Source organism: Zingiber officinale, chromosome 3A, assembly GCF_018446385.1.
Source record: "Zingiber officinale cultivar Zhangliang chromosome 3A, Zo_v1.1, whole genome shotgun sequence".
NCBI lineage: Eukaryota > Viridiplantae > Streptophyta > Magnoliopsida > Zingiberales > Zingiberaceae > Zingiber > Zingiber officinale.
Window position 1 is genome coordinate 39683024 of NC_055990.1, and position 17425 is coordinate 39700448.

Here is a 17425-nt window from a genome sequence, read left to right on the forward strand (position 1 = left end):
GGCTGTAGTTTTTGTAGCAACATATATTATGTAAGAGTTGGAGCCTTGGAGGGATCAACATACTGGAAATGAATAGACTAAAACTTAACTTTTTTGTCAATTAGATTTCAGACTTCATGTGTATAATTTCTGTAACATCGTATATTATACAAGAGTTGATGTAAAACTTTAATTATTAAATATTTTTATTTAGCTGCAACAAAAAAAATATTTGTGCAATTCAGCCCTCTTGAATTTTTTTTCTGATTTCACCCCTGTTTATGATCAAACTCAAAAATGACATTGTTATCAAGACAAAACTAACATGTAGAGAGTAAATTTTTAGTGATGGATAGAACATGAAAGACATTGTGCATGTAAAAATTACGATTAGTTAAATGAATATATATATGTGTTTCCAAGATTAACCATTTGCAAACTTAAATCATCATCTACTTGAATTGTATCTGAGCCATAATATGACATTACATCTATAAGGATATTATAATATGATGTGACGTGACGATTTGCTCCAGTATTAATATACCAATTAGCAGATGAAAACTTTGAGATTTTATCACGAGTAGACATGGGTGAGAGAACTTTAGGATAAACTTATAAAGTAATTGATTATCTTGAAATTATAGAACCATCAATAAAATTTGAGTCAAATTATTTAGGACATTGAATATAAAAATATTCATTTCAGAGATAAATTTGACAATTTTTCCGAGTATATGATGAATAAAATTTCTTAAGATATTGAAATGATGTAATAAATTTTATATTATCCGAACTTTGCTTTTGGCTCCTTGATATTATTGAGTATTTGATATTTGATGCTGTTGACTTCTGCACATTGCAAAGGAAATGCTTATTTCGCCTAACAGTGGCAGAAAACCAGGCGGCAACAACAAGCTCGTTAAAGTCCGGCATCAGGGACAAAGACAAGGAGGAGCTTCTACCTTGTGGTCCGGTGGATCGAAGTCCAGCAGCAAGAAACCTGGCTGAAGTCCGGTGGGGCTACTGCTCACTGGCAAAATTCTGCTTGCGTGAAGGAGTCGATTGAGATGCCAGATGCAGAAAGGAAAAAATGCCGAACAGCTCTCGCACGGCTCCTCGAAGAGGGAGTGTTCAGGCGATGGCTTTGCAGTTCGCACCTTCCAGATGGGAAGAAAGCGAGGATCTCATCGACTCGAAAAAAAAAAACACGAGAGCGGGTGGAGCTAAAATTGCCGCTCGTCAGCAACAGGGGAACATCCTCGGCGACGAAGCTCACTACTGCCGAAGAGGGCAGCGACATTGATTGTTGCAAGATCAAACTTGTCTGGCAGTCTCAATTGATAAAGTAATAAAAAAATTAGTTAATTAATTTATTTTAATAATTACTACATCTTAATCATGATGAGTAATTCTCTTTTAGTATTAACGTGCAGATGAAGATTGAGCGAAGGATCTGGCCTGGTGCAGGAAGATAGGAGGAGTTGCTGACAGCAATTCACTGGAGTGAATGTAAAGAGGATCAGCAATCAATAACATTATCAATATAATTATGTGACTAATTACACAAATAAGCATTGTGGCTGTAGTTTAGTGGTGAGAATTCTACGTTGTGGCCGTAGAGACCTGGGCTCGAATCCCAGCAGCCACATTATTTTTTTCATTTTTAGCACAGAGGCACAGAGGATTCTTTACCATAAAAGATCATACTCGAGTTCCATATTTATTCACTTGCTCCACAAATTACCTTATTTAGTTATTGCAGTCGATATAGTTGATAATTTTAAAAAAATATAAATTTAATTTATTAAAATAATATTTTATTACAATCCACTTGGATCGGTTCGGACAGTAGACCCATTGTCAATCTGTTCCCCATTCTACGCTGCCGGGATTCTCTCTCCCCATCGCTATCTCGATCCTTCTCGATCACATCGATTTCGTAGTTGTCTCGTTGGATTGCAACGCAGCGGCTCACCGGGGCGACTATTATCGCACGAACTTTCTGCGGCGGATTCGCACAGGTCTTCGTCGATCTCAACGTTTCGCTGTTCCTTGTGATCTGAATTTGGGGTCTGGGATTTGCCTTATGGCGGTCGATTGGTTTCGATCCGTCTAGTTCATGATCGATCTGCTAATTAGGGTTCGTAAATTTTTTGGTTTGACTCGTGGTTGCTCCTTTTTCCTTTCTGTTTTTTTTTAGCGGATTAGGGGTTCGATGTATGGGTTTGGCTACGTGTTTTCTGAAACATAAAGACGTAAATTTTGAATTCATATTTGAATTCTACATATGTTTTTAGCTTACTATGCTCGATTTGAATTTTCCTATCACTTGCCAAGTCTTTTTAGACTTTTGAATTCATATTTGAAAAAAACCTTGAAGTTAGCCTTTTTTTTTTCCTCTACGTTTTGTTTGATTATCTAATTAGTAATACTTGATATTTGTTTCAAGGTATTATCACATGTTATCAACTGACTATAGGTCTGCAATTGTATCTTCTAAACTAATACTGGCCATACTGCAGAAGCTGACGTCAAATCAACCTAGCTTTACAATTGGGGATTGACGAGGGTTTGAAGACACTGGGTTTATCAACTTAGTTGGGTTATAGAAAATGACAGATAAGGCCTGTGTAAGACGCCTTCAGAAGGAATTTCAAGCTCTTTGTAGGGTATGCCAGTTTAAGTTTGATTTGCCAGTTTAAGTTTGATTTTGTTCATGAGCTGTTGGTTTATTGCTTCAGTTCTTCAGAAAATTCTTACGCTCAAAAGTCCAAACTTAAGCTTCACTTTTTGCATCATTTATTTCTTCTGTATCAACTACATGTTTCTATGATAATTGTCATGCACTCATGCTAGTGCACGTTACTTGCAGAGTTTCTTAATGCAGAACCATCTGAGAAATTTATTCAAGAATTTTCCATTTATCCCTTAGAATACATTAGGACTTGTGGATAATCATTAAGCTGCGACTTTGTAAAAAAATGAAAAGCATATGAAGGTCATTACACCTGACTGATTGTTCCATTTCATGCTTTGATGGAAGTGGTATAGAAGATGAAAATGAGTAGAAAAATTAATGCTTTGACTCTAGTTAAGTCACCAATTCCCTTCTTAACCATATGCCTTACGTTAGAACTAGACGAAACAAACTCAATTTCGTTCTCAAATATGAGAAATCAGACCAACTGGCCCACTCCAGGGATCAATGATCCAGCTATTTGGCCGAGTAGGATGATACACTTAACTTTCTGTTGCATCAAATGTCAGCTGAACAGCACATGCTGCAGCAAGCATCGCCCTGACTTCGTGCTATGTGGATAGAGGCAATTTCAGAATGTGCAGAAATTCAATTCATTTCTCCGACACCTGCTACTGTAAACCATGTTAAATAGGTGCAAATTGTCTCTCCTGGTCTATCAAAGTGGAATAAAGCAATGATGGGTCAATCATTTGCATCATTAGTTCCAACAGTGGCAGCTCCGGAATATGCTACTGAATCAGCCATTTTCGTTGCGACTTTTCGAGTTCTGAGGGACTATTGTGGTTGAATCTACAAATTGCATTCAAGGTTAAACATAATTTACATACGAGTGAGGACAAAGTGCTCCTCTGTTCATTCTCAACTTTTCCTGTTTTCCTTTTGGACTTGGCTGGTGAGTATCTTACACAACTTCCCGTGCCATTGCTCAAGGTTAAACAGTATTAATTGTGATGATTCCTTTGGAAGCTGTAGGTCGAATGAATTTGATCGAAGAATGATTTTAGTTTTCTTCAATTTTTTCTGTCATTTTAGTTTTTTTTCCCCTTCAAAATTTACTTTGTGGGATTCATCTTTCTTGATAATGTATCTCTGATATTGTTAATTTTCAGGAACCACCTCCACAGATTGTTGCTCGACCTTCCCCCAGTGATATTTTAGATTGGCGTGAGTTGTTTTATCTATCCTATTTTGATTATGATGCAATTTGATAGTAGATTCTCTTTCTCATCTTTATTATTCTACTTTATGGTGCAATGATAATTATGGCATCTTTAAGAGTTTAAAAAGAGCTGTAAAACCAAATGTTATATTGATTTTTGCCTGCTATACTGATTGTCCAAAATTAGATCAGCACACCAATCCTGACCTTGGCGGGTACTTGACAACTATGTGAATGATCTCAAGGTTTTCTCTAATAGTATTTTGCTCTTATGTGGATCTAGATTACGCATTTTAATACCATAAATAATTTATTTTCTACATTCTGTATATTAATAAATTGGTATTGGACAATTTTTCAGTTTGTTTGAAAGCTTTGGCTTCTCTCATGTAATAATATTTAGATGCATAAAAACGGCCACTAGAGATGTAGTTTTAGACATTGAGTACATTTATGAGTTTCAGCTGAAGATAGTTGAGGAATAAAAATTGACATCTTATTTGGTTCAGAATACTTATCTTTTGGATTGAAGATATCTGGAGTGTATTTAGTAGCAAAAGGTGGAATCCACCACCCCAGCGGCCCCACACGGTTGGCCCTACGACCATCTGTGAGGAGGTAAATCGGGAAGTTGTAGTTGGCCAGTGCGGAGGACTTTTTTTTCTCGACTTTGCCAAGATTTGAACCCTTGTCCTATGGTAGCAACTCTGCTCCACACTAGCCAACTCAACCTTGCCTCGGGGGCCTTGTGTATTTGATTTTATAATTGCTTGTCTAATCATGAAATGCAGTTTGACTATTCTTTAGCAGGCCTCGTGTAAGGAGGGAGTAGAACGAGAAAATATACCACTGAACATGAGCTATGGTTCATACTCCCATGCTCCATTTTACACTATGATATGTTTGAAATGTTAGTATCACTAGGTTAAGAGGGAAAAAAAGCTACAAAAATTGATATAGGAAATACGAAGCAATATGACTATAGTAAAAGTTTTGATGTGTATATATTTTTCTTCTGATTTCGCTACGCAGTGTCACAACCCACATAGATGAGAGGATTCACCTATTAACTTGTTAGATCATAGCAGAAAAGTAGTAGTTGAACTAGATCATTTCATTATGGAAACCAAATCATCTGTCAGTGCATACTGACTAATAGAATACTAAAGAGATAAGTAGTAGGAAAATGAATCTAAAGGCAAACAAAGAAGCCTTTTAAGATCCAAACAAGTTAATCTCCACGAACTCCAGCCACAAAGTATGCCTTAAAGATGCGCCTATTGACTCAATCTGACAACCCTACCATTCGCCTCAGGCTGATCTAGATGGCAAGGTAAAAAGGGATGTCAAATGGGAAATAGATGGTAGGAATGTAGCAGCATGGTATGCATAATAAATAGGAAAGTAAATAAAAGATAGGAAGGTAAATAACAAGATGTCATATAGCAACTTAATGTGAATGTAACTTGCAAAGGTAGCCTAAACTTGAAATTATGATGAGGTTCTATGCTAATACTGATAGGTCATAATGCGCACACGCCATGCTACAGTACTTTGGCTATCGCATATAGCTATGTGCCTTTAAGAAGCAAAGAACCTATGGGTTTCCCTCTAGCAATTTGACACAGCATAGTAGTACTTTGTGTCTGCTTAAGCTTGGATATGGCTGCCAATGCATGGTAGTCCGCAAACTCATTGTTGATTGATCAAGTGCCATGTTGATAAAAGAATGTTGATGACTGTGCCAATTATCTAGCGAGAGGTCCAAAGGAATCAAATAGTCATAATCTCTATGCTCGAAGCACAACCCATATTCATTAATATGTCTCAGCTACTGTGCAACAATATTGGAATGGTTTAAACAAGTAGCAAAAACTCAGCATAGATATAATAAACATGTTAGGCATCGTGGATTGACATGCATTGTTTGCTATCTGTACACAAGTATAGGCATGACGTAAAGCAAGTATCATTATTTATAAGCATCATATTATAATCATATCATAAGTCTTTTTTGAGCCAACAAATAGAGAAGCAAGTCAAGCAGTCAAAAAGAAGATGAAATATGGTTCTTCCTCCAGCAACTTATGGTTTCACTGTGATCCTCTAAGTACTTCAAGCTACATAATCACATCCACTCCAATTCAAGCTTGCATCACAAATGCATTCACAAGCTTACCCAATATGGCAACAACAAAATGCCAATCACACAAATCCTCTTTCAAGAAACAAGAATTTCTTAATTGAAAGACGTGATGCAGAAATTAGTCTTAGCATTGTGGTTACGATTAGAGTAAAGGTAACTACAAGACTTTGCTACCCTTTGTACAGTAGCACTGCAGGGTGAAAACACTTACATTACACCCATAAAACTCAATGGCTTTCCCTCATGAGCCCTCACCAAACAATGAAGTCAAACTAAATGGGCAACTAGGTAAATAAGATCCTTGCATATCTCATTCTTGGTAGTGCCCCACTGTTGTCTGAGGAATGCCCTGCTTTAGAGAAACAAAGATCCTATTGACACCCTATAATGTGCTATACTTTGGGAGAATGAGTCACCAATAAAGCCGTAATACCACAGTAATCAATTTGAGACAGGATAATTGATCCTTGCATCATTCAATTGGCAATAAACAATGCACAGCTTCATGTATTGTTCTCTTTTCTTTGACGAAAAGACCTTGAGCATCCATCCCATGGAGAATGGAGATAATGAACTCTGATGTAGACATTGAATGAATGTGGCAATTGATCCTTCAATCGAACTGCTTCACGATAGGGTTTTTTTCATGATACTTGAGTTAGGAGTCTACAGGAGACCATGTAACATTCAGACACCAGAAGTATTTGTCTAGTTTTCCTAGTTGGTTTCGTGGCTTCAGCTATTTGTTTGCACAAGCATATTTGTGCTTTGCCCCTTAGTGGTGGTGCAGATGTATTCAGTGCAATAAGCCAAATGAACTACAGAAAGTTTTGGTTCATTACAATCTTCTTGATACTTTACATCGATAGCTGTTACTTTCTTGTTGCATTGCTATTTAGAGGCTTTAGCTTTCCATTCTTAATTATCAATTTTTGGAATGCACGTGAACCCTGGAATTATGGATGTTTAAGTCATCCTAAACTTTCTTTGATTATTCTTTGTCGCCAATCATTATTTTAAATTAGTTGAATGTGGTTTTCTTTCAGATTTTGTGCTTGAAGGAAGCAAAGGCACACCATTTGAAGGTAAGTATCCTTTGTAAATATTGTCATATGTTGATTGTATAAAATAGCTATTTCTAGCTCCTTTACCTGGGTATTACTAGATTCGTTTCCTTGTATAATTCTTCATTCAACTAGGTATTTAATCGTCTTGTTTCTAAAATTGTCTGCTAATTCTTATTTGCATTCAAGTATTTGTTTATGCATCTAAGCTAAATCTCTTTTTTTTTTCATGGAGGTGGATATTACTATGGGAAACTGAAATTTCAACCTGATTATCCATTCAAGCCTCCTAGTATTAGGTATGCCGTATACAAATGTTTCAACTAGTCAACAAGTAGATAACCACGGTATGTTTATTTCCATTAAGTAAAGTTATACCAATTTCATTTTATACAGCCTGATAACACCCAATGGACGATTTTCTACTAACACGAAGATCTGTTTGTCAATGAGTGACTGTAAGTTCTCAAAGAAGTGGATAGTTCATTAGTCTGCTGTGGTGATTAGATGAACATGATACATCGTTGTTGTTTTTTTCAGTCCATCCAGAGTCCTGGAATCCTATGTGGTCTGTATCAAGGTAAGATATGACCCATAGGTCGAAAAATTCCATGTTATTTATAGATTCTTAAACAAATTCTTATTTTTAATCACAAATTTCTGCTAGTTACACATCTTTTTCTGTTTTCTAATATGTTACCTATGGTTGCAGCATACTGACCGGACTTCTTTCCTTCATGGTGAGTTGTTTGTATTGATTTATGCTCTAATTTTCTTTCCAATTAGAAAAAAATTATTGTCCTGAGAGCAACAAAAAAAAGAAGAAAAGAATTCCACATTCCTTGCATAATGAGCTCGGATTGTAAATATGGATCTAAATTTCACAACCACCACTTTAAAAAGGGAATATGCTGATCAATATTTTCATGAAGATTCATAATTATGAAGTCCCTTTGTTAGGTTAAAAATCTATCAACTTTTAGAATTACTTGGAAGTATTTGGCTGGTTCCAGATATATGCTAATTTTTCATGCATCATGCAAAGAAAAAAACATTACTATACTGAAGATGTTCATCATCTGAAACTTCACTGATAGGTTTGCATCTTAAACATTTTTCCTTTGTGTATCTATATCAACTTTGTCGACGCAGATGGATGATCACCAAACCACTGGTAGCATCAAGACATCTGATTCTGAAAAGAGACAATTGGCGAAAGCTTCGCTTGCATACAATTGCGAGAGGTAAATGTTTTAAAATTCTCACAGTTTATCATATTACAATGCCTCTTATCATCTTTCATTTTGCACAGTAAGAAATGCACGAGTTTTAGGAAGCTATTTCCAGAGTACGTCGAGAAGTACCAGCAACAGCATGCTCTTACACAATCGATCTCGGAACCTCAGACAAAGGATGAAGGGAGTCCTCCTTTGACGGCCACCACAGTAGCACCTACAAAACTAGAAGACCAAGACAAGGAGGTTGCAGACCGAGAAGCGAGAAGAAGGCAATCAAAGCCAGTTCCATTTTGGCTACTACTCCTGTTGCTCTCCATCTTTGGCGCTGTGATGGCCTTGCCATTTCTCCAAATGTGATATTTGCGTTACAACCGACAAAGTCTGGCACTCGCAGAACCTTCCAACCTTGAGCTATGCACGATCTTTTGATCGTTCTCTCTACTTCATAAGAAAAAGTTAACAAGATGTGCATATCATTAAAATTTTGCACAGGCAGGCGTGCATCATCATCTGCAAGGATTTTTAGTTGGGTATTTGTGCTTATTCTCAACTGTTTTGATATCCAGCATGCACTCACCACACTCTGATATATCCCTAAATAGATTCGACCATCTTGTTGACTTTTTTGGTATGACTACATTAGTAATTATGTTTTGAGATCTAGTCAAATGCTGGTGATCCTTTATCAAGTTAGCCTAGTCCATCCCTGTTTTTCTTTTATATATTTTTATGAAGTCAGGGATTTTTGCAAAGATAAATTCCAGGAATATTTTTAAACAAAGTAAGAATTTCACAAGAAATTAAAAGATCATGAGAATTAGTTGGAATACTCAATTAAATTCATTTTCGGATTTTTTTTTTTGGCTAATATGTATTGATGATCCATGCAGGCATTAGACTTTACCGCATCCTTGTTTCAAGGGGTGGTTATTAGGCAAAGTCTGAACATTTAAATTATCAAAAAAAAAAAATACTATGACTAAATGAAAATAAACATTCCAAATAATTAATTTTTTCACACAGAAAATTAATACATAATTTAGTTATTTTAAAAGTAGATGCAAAATTTAGATATTTAAATAGAAATACCTTTAAAAAAAATAAATAGTTCAGTAAATTACATTTAAAATAAATAAAAATGTATTTATTTGGGCTAGAGAGAAATGATCTCTATTTGAATTCAATTTTTACAATTAAATTACCTTTAAAATAAATAAAAATATCTTTTATTTGGGAAGGCTTTTAGAATTAGATTCGTTATCTATAAATGTTAACTTGATTCCATTTAGGGAGAAAAGCTATATCGTATACTTTAAAGCATACATATAATATCTATTTTTAAATAAAGTATTAATATCTTCAAAAATAGAATTAAAAAAAATTATACCTTAAACATGCCTTCTTTGTGTGAATTACAAATAACCCTAATAATTTATTTATATTATCACCTTACCAATCTTTAGCATTTCTTTTTTCTTAAAAAAGGTATAATCTTTTAACTATACAAATCACAAATTGTCATTATTCCATAGTTATCATTGGTCAAATATTATTAATTATAATATTTTTGTTTTTGAAATTATTGTTATTATTGATTAACAACATGCGATGGACGTGGACACCATTAAAAGTCAATGACCTTGAAAGTTCACTTTGACCCGTAAGAATCCTTTTTCAACTCCCCAATAAATTTTTCTTACTATTGAAGACTAAAATACTTAATCAGACTCTACTATGACTCATCAACCTTTCACCATTCTAATTCACTACTCATGCATTGTTTAATCACATTCGGAACAAGTATACACATTTAGAACCAACCACTAAAATATTTAAAATATTCATTTCTATTGAAATTTGAACTATAATTCTCTTATTTATTTTCCTAAATATTTTACTACTGCACTTAGAAATGGATCTTAAAATTAAAGATAGATATTTGATCCGCGTGTTATAAGTAGACCTAAAAATGATGTATCAATCAAAGTCAATATGATGATGGTTAAAATAAGGATGAGGTAACAGTCAGAGTCATAATAGATGTATCTAAATCAGTTATTCTCACTAAGACTTAACTCCTCACTTAGCGCTATGACACTCAGAATAAAGTCAGTCATCTGAGCAGCCGGTCGAACTTAAGGAGCTCAATTTCCCATTCTTTGAGTACAAATCTCTCTGCATATGGTCGAACAACCCTAATAACTGGTCAGACTGAGAGAACTTATTGCTCCACTTGATGCTAAGATATACAAAATAAACCTAAACAACCCTAATGTTAGTCAGGCAAATGAATCTTAGTTTTCCATCCTTCAGAAATATTCTCTCAACACATAGCAAAGACAATATCTCCCAACCTACAGTCAGCCATGATTTGATCCAATCGGACTTCTAAATCCCAGTATAATAGTTCAAGGACAAGTCTTGTTACATATGGCTGCTCGGTCTAAAGTGTCGGACGTACCTAAGGCTAAGCTCCCCACTTCCTAACAAAGACACTCTCAGTATATAACAGGTAGGACGCATGGTTGTTTAAATTTAAAGGACATCTCATTTTTCACTATTATAATACAACTTAGTATATAGCCTGGTTGGTCTAATGGATGGTCAGATTGGAGGTACTCATTTCCCCATTCTTATTAGTCTCCTATTACATATAGTCAGTCGGATATGAGTCTGGTTGGATTACCTCCAGGGGACAACATTGTTAAGGAATCCTAACAACTCATTAGAGAATAACAACTATTCGTCCGGAAATATCCTAATATCTAACATATACATACAACGAAACTTTCTTATGAGAGTGACTATTCAACTTTTATCATTATTGTGGAGGTTACAAAAGACTGTTCATACGTGTGTAACGAAAGTTTCCTCGGAGGAAGACTTTACACCTTCTATTACTCAACATCTTCTGACACCAAATATGCCTTGTCGCCTCATTATTGTGGAAATTACGAGAGGTGATATCAAAAGGAAGGTTCTCTTCGTTGGTGAGATATGTTGTATGCGTAATACTTTATGTTTTATGTTTTATGCTTTATGCTTTATGCTTTATGCTTTTAGTACACAACATTACACACTTGCATTTAAATGTTTATCTTCTCCATTTTTTGTTCGGCCACCTTACTAACTTGAACATTTGAGAGTCTACACAATGACTCCCTCCCCGATTTTCACCACAACGTTCTGTTTGCTCTTTCGAGTGTGCGTAGAAAGGAGCCGGAAGGAGTGCCAAGCGTCATCGTTTCTCCCTAGCATAGTCATCTCTCGGTCAACAATAAATCCACATGCCCAGCGCTCCATCTCCACCACTTTCAAATAGGATCAATCCTCTTATTTATTCTCTTAAATATTTTATCATTCAGAAATGGATCTTGAAATTAGAGATAAATTGGATTTTGAAATTAGAGATAAATTGGATTTTGAAATTAGAGATAAATTGGATTTTGAAATTAGAGATAAATTGGATTTTGAAATTAGAGATAAATTGGATTTTGAATACGAAAGGGTGAATTTTAATAGGCTAAATATAGGTGATTGTAATTTTTTTAATTGTATTACTAAAGAAGTACAATCCAACATCTTAAACATGATTTAGCTAGAGTTTAGGACAATTATTATATGAATCTGTCCCTCATTGCACCACACTCGTGGAGACTAATACATTTCTTCGTCTCGACAATATTGGCCTTCAATAACAATGATATGTTATCACTATTCTTCTATCACCATTGCATTTTGATAAAATTCTCTAAAATTAGGACGTTTTATGTTTTATTATATTTTGCGAGAGAAGAGAAAATAAATATGAGGTGTTAATTGAAAAATGTTTTTCCACCAATATTTTGGGAATTATTTTTAAAAAGTTAATTAGTCTCACCTACCATTCGATGCACTGAACATAAGTGCCCACCTTCCTTTCATTGTTTGTCTAAGCATTTCAAAGCCTCTTTCGAAACCGAAAAAAAAAGGAGAGATCTTTTTTCGCTGTCGAAGAAGGAAAAACGAGGGTTGGTGATCGAAGATGTGCGGAGGGGCGATCATCACCGACTTAATTCCGGCGGGTAAGCCCGACTGGCGGCTGACTTCCGACTACCTGTGGCCGGATCTGAAGGAGTGCGGAGCTAGCAAGGCGGGGAGGAAGAAGAAGAAGAACGGCGGGCGGCGCCTGCCTATGGAGGATGACTTCGAGGCGGACTTCGAGGAGTTCGAGGAGGAGCTGATGGACTCTGACGTGGAGGTACTCAACCACAGGCCACTTGCTTTCGGATCCAAAGGTATTGTTCTGTGGAGAAAAGGGCGAAATTTTTAATTAATGCTAGGGTTTGATTTCTTGTAGTATTTCTTTCCTCGAGAAGGATTTTTTTCCTTTTCCTTTGTTCTTGTGTTATTAGGAACTGAAATATTAAATAATAGTCAGTTTTCTCGCCAAGATGAGATTATTTATTTACTTATTTATTTTGCACTCTTTCTTATTTCTCTAGTGCCTATGGTTGCATCGGGGTGGAGTATCATTTTGGACAGCAAATATTTTCGGATTTGCTCCCATTATTCTTATCTTCCCGTTCGTGTTTGGTGAAAGCACCCTTTTCAATTGCTCCTTTTCTGCAGGGAAGATTGCGGGGTTTACTTTACTTGGGGGTTGTAACAAAAGAATTTGAGCTTGGCTAATTTCTTTCTGTTTGTATTAACACTTCTAGAGTGATTATTTTTCCGTTTATAATTTTTGTGGCTAAAAAGGGAAAATACTTCCATATATTAGGAGATGCTTTGGAGAATGGAAATTGTTTATCCTTTGAAGTTTTCCTTCTCATACGTATTTCTTATGTTCTTCTAACGCGGTTATTCTTCCTATTCACAAAGTTGCTTCTTAGGAATGTTTTTGCTCTTCATCCTTGGTAATGAATTTTTTTTTATAGGTGATCATTGTCTTTTTTGATAATGTCTTCACGCAGATTTTAAGGTGCTTTTAGTGCCTTGCACTCTATCGTTCAATTGCGTGCACTGAATCAATACTAAAGAAGTTGATTCTTTTGCCTATTTATCAAAACATTTACATTATGTACACCATGCTATTGTAAGAGTTTGGGAAAAATTGTTGTATTTTGAAACCTTGAAATAGTATAATATTTGTACACAATCATCATCCTCAAATTAGAGGAGGTAAGTCCTGGTATTCACAAAATAAGATCAATATATATGTATATATATAAAAGATGTAGACACAAAATAATATTTAGATGCAATGTTGGCATGAAATATGCTGTGCATTCTTCGGCCAAGGAACTCAGAGGACCATGCCCTTGACCTGGATGATGTAGTTGTGCAGCAGTGTCAGGAATTTGTGGATGAAGTTCTACCCAGATGTAGCAAAGAAGCAAGGAGTGATGGAGTGGTCCGGTCAGAGGTTAACTTGCGATGGACAAGGAAGAGTTAGGGAAAAAATTATTGTATTTTAAATCTTTGAAATCATTCAATACTTGTACACGGTAGTCATCCTCAAGTAAGTATGTGAATCACACCATGCATTGTAGCCACGAAGCAAGAATGATATCAACAAATACAAGGGCATAGGCAAAATGCAAAAGTAACTTCAAGGCAGATGGTGAAATAATAAGAGGCTAATCCAGATGAAATCAAAGAAAATCAAGTAGGAGGATCAGAGTGAACTAAGAATAATCATTATCTTTAATAGATTGTTTTCTTTTAGTAAAAAAAGATTAATGATTGTCAGGGCTTGCATAAATGAATTACTGGTATATTAAGCCTGTGGACAATCAAGTCCACCTTTCTTGGTTTGGAAACATGATTAAATTGCATCCTATTACAGCAAGAATGATACACAGAATGTTTTTTTTTTCATGAGTTTGATGAAGTAGAATTAAACATATGTATTATGCTTCAATTAATAATTCAGCCAGATGTTTGTGCAGATTCATTTGATGCAAAATATGTTGCTCTTGACCTGTATTCATTCAGTTACTTTTCAATTCCAGATAAAAAATGGTTAAAATTATTATGATAATGATGTTGCTTTAATGTAAAGTTAAAGCTAGTATTTTGAGGCTGTTTATTTAGGAGGATATAGTCTCTTTATTGGACACTAACTTCTTAAGAGTGCATGGTGCGGGACAAGAATACGAAGATGTGTGCATGATGAGAAAAGAATAAAATTAATACTCTTATCTTTGAACATTTAGGCATATCTCCAGTATGCAATAAAAGAGATAAATTAAGATGATATGTACATGTTCAAAGAAATTTTATAATCAGATAAGTTGAGATTAGGATTGAAAATTGGACAGGTAGAATAAGACTAGATGAACTGATGCTTAAGAAAAAGATGATATATTAGCATTATAGCCTTAAATGGTGTTCAATGGCTGAATATGATGTGTATAGACTACTAAAAATAGATGTGATTGGTATTTGTTTTATTATTATTGCCTCTCTTGGACAAATATAGATGTTGAAATGATTATAGAAGATATTAGTATATTCTCTAGAAATGAAAGTGTCACATGCTTATTCTTTTTTTCCCCCATTTTTCTTTTCTGAAACAGGAACATCTGCTTTGAAATCTGGTTCCTAGTGAGGTCTTCTTTTGTAGGCTTGATTCTTTTGATTTTGTTTGTCTATTGTGGTTTTCATTAATTTCTGCAAAATCATAATGTCACGCTGCAAATGATCTAAATTTGTTTTTTCTATTCTACTAAGTACAGCAGATTCACCAAATGCATTGAAACCAGTTGAATTCAGTGGACCTGCAGCTAAGTGTGCTAAAAGGAAGAGAAAGACCCAATACAGGGGAATCCGACAACGCCCGTGGGGGAAATGGGCAGCTGAAATTAGAGATCCTCGTAAGGGGGTTCGTGTTTGGCTCGGGACTTTCAACACTGCTGAAGAAGCTGCAAGAGCCTATGATGCTGAAGCCCGTCGTATCCGGGGCAAGAAAGCTAAAGTGAATTTCTCTGATGAGATTCTACCAGCTGTTCAAAATCATCCTCTGAAACTAAATACAGCAAAAGTGCTCAGATCACACCAACCTGAGAAGTTCAGCTTCAATAATCTTACCAATTTCCTGATTGAACCAGAGCAGGATTTCTCATCTTTCGACTTCCTTGAAGAGAAAGTACACATTAAGCAATCTGTCAACATGAATTCCTTCACCAGGATGAAACAATCTATGCCAACTGAGGCACATGAAATTAATTTCCAATCTGATCAAGGAAGCAACTCTTTTGATGGTTCTGACTATAGCAGTGTTACTGAGGGTAAAACTCCTGAGATCACAACATTTCTTACTCCAATCATGACTGAAACAATGCCTTCTGATGACTCTGTCAAACCCTGTGAAGAACTGCCTGTTTTTGAGAATCCCATCAAGACTGTGCAGGTACCTTATCTGGAGAGTGTTAACTCAGATGACTCTATTGAGAATCTTCTAAGTAGTGATGCGATTCAGAATATGTATGATGTTGATCTTTGGAGCTTCGAAGACCTTCTGTCAATGTCTGAGAATGGTGCCGAGGGACCTTATACTATGTAAATAAGGAGCAATTGTAAGTGCTCTACTTCCATTTGAATGCCTAAGCCATTTGCTTTGTCTAAGGTTTTTGACATCATGAAAGAGTGATACCTTCCATTTCCCTTTTTTGCTTCAGGAATCAGTGCTGAAGGAGAATAGGAGAACCAGGTGCGTCTGCTAGATTAACTGATCAAAGATTTGGGGTATCCTATTATCTTAGGCACTTGATGTATTTCATATGTTGCTACCATGCTACTGTTGATTATCAAGTACGTCTAAGGAGATATTGTTACTACTCAAACATGCTTGCATGTCATGACTCTTGCAGTTAATGTCTATGAAGTTCTTGTTGTTACTGTTATGCTTGGTTGGATATCTTCTTGTGCTTGAGATGTCATAACTGAGCATTTATCAGATCAATGTCTAGTCTTAATAAAATGTTTGCCGTATTCATTTTGCTTCCATGGTCTGCATAGGAAGCTGATGAAATTTTTTGATCCATCAACATCCATTTTTAATTGTAGTTGATGATAGATAATGACTTGCAGTCATCGTCGTTGCCTCAATGGTAGCCATAAGATGTTGTGCTTGTTGCTCCATTTTTGCAGCAGCACTCGATACTTTGCCCGTTTTAGTGATTGTGCTAACTATCAGACTTGTGCTTTGAAGTTGATATATTACCTTTCATTGCTTCAACAACTACCAACAACTTTAGCATGATTCGATTCATTGGAATTAGCCACCTAACTGCTAACTCTTTTCCCCCTTATCTTTTGTTTTTGACATTTCTATAAAATTTTATAGCTCTAAAGATTTTGATTTTAAAGAATGTATTGCACGAACTATACATATGTTAAAAGAAAGATCTGTTCACTAATATTAGAATTCTCCACAAAGTTGAAGTTAATTATAAAAGAGGTAAACATATTAGTAGACGAGTTTGATTAAACATACAACAAATACAATAAAGATCAAAGAAACATAAGATAAATTATGGATTCAATATGATCATGATATACCATTTAATTACTACAATTATGAATTATAATCACTTTATTGCTGTTATTTTCCAAGATGGCTTCGTTCGAACTAATAATGGTGACTAAGAGGACTCTATTTTTCTCCAGATCATTTTCATTTTATGGTGTTTATATGGGAAAAAATTTGGTGATTTTATCATATTAGATATTTACTTATATAATAATGTAAAATGATTCTTTGGGGTCTAATTTGGTGCTAGCATTGTCAAATGCATTTATTTGTATTTGTCGGTAAAAGGTGAAGTCGTTATCTTCGCCATTGACAAACTCTATTGAGTACCAATTTAACTACACTTGCAATGGCTTCAAATACATTTATCAATAGGATTCAAACTGAACTATATGTCAAAGGCACAGGATGACAATTCCACGACGCGTCCTCTATAATTGTGGAATAACTCATGAAATGTACAAGTCCTTGAATATCAATCAACTCAAGCGATCAATTGAAGTTTCATAAGTCGTTAAAAGAGTGGATCGAATGAATCTAATAGTCCAATCAAAATC

General features: G+C 35.3%; 2 protein-coding genes and 1 non-coding gene across 5 annotated transcripts; all 3 read left to right on the forward strand.

Annotated features, from left to right (window-relative positions):
- Positions 1–1558: 1558 nt before the first annotated feature.
- Positions 1559–1630, forward strand: TRNAH-GUG. The gene has a single exon. It is a non-coding gene; the product is annotated as a tRNA-His (tRNA).
- Positions 1631–1831: 201 nt separating this feature from the next.
- Positions 1832–8961, forward strand: LOC122051772 (ubiquitin-conjugating enzyme E2 34-like). 2 transcript variants are annotated; one of them, XM_042613048.1, is made up of 10 exons: positions 1832–2122; positions 2505–2651; positions 3853–3907; positions 7095–7133; positions 7348–7411; positions 7509–7570; positions 7653–7692; positions 7825–7852; positions 8265–8356; positions 8425–8961. In XM_042613048.1, exons 2-10 carry the CDS (start codon positions 2595–2597, stop codon positions 8705–8707), a joined length of 720 nt encoding a protein of 239 aa, XP_042468982.1. In that variant the 5' UTR covers positions 1832–2122; positions 2505–2594; the 3' UTR covers positions 8708–8961. The 2 variants fall into 2 exon arrangements, with proteins under 2 accessions (XP_042468982.1, XP_042468981.1); XM_042613047.1 differs by having other exon boundaries at positions 1832–2003.
- A 3295-nt stretch (positions 8962–12256) lies between these two features.
- Positions 12257–16383, forward strand: LOC122051773 (ethylene-responsive transcription factor 1-like). Of its 2 annotated transcripts, none has more exons than XM_042613050.1 (3): positions 12257–12627; positions 15076–15912; positions 16015–16383. In XM_042613050.1, exons 1-2 carry the CDS (start codon positions 12375–12377, stop codon positions 15897–15899), a joined length of 1077 nt encoding a protein of 358 aa, XP_042468984.1. In that variant the 5' UTR covers positions 12257–12374; the 3' UTR covers positions 15900–15912; positions 16015–16383. The 2 variants fall into 2 exon arrangements, with proteins under 2 accessions (XP_042468984.1, XP_042468983.1); XM_042613049.1 differs by having other exon boundaries at positions 12260–12627; positions 15073–15912.
- Positions 16384–17425: the final 1042 nt, after the last annotated feature.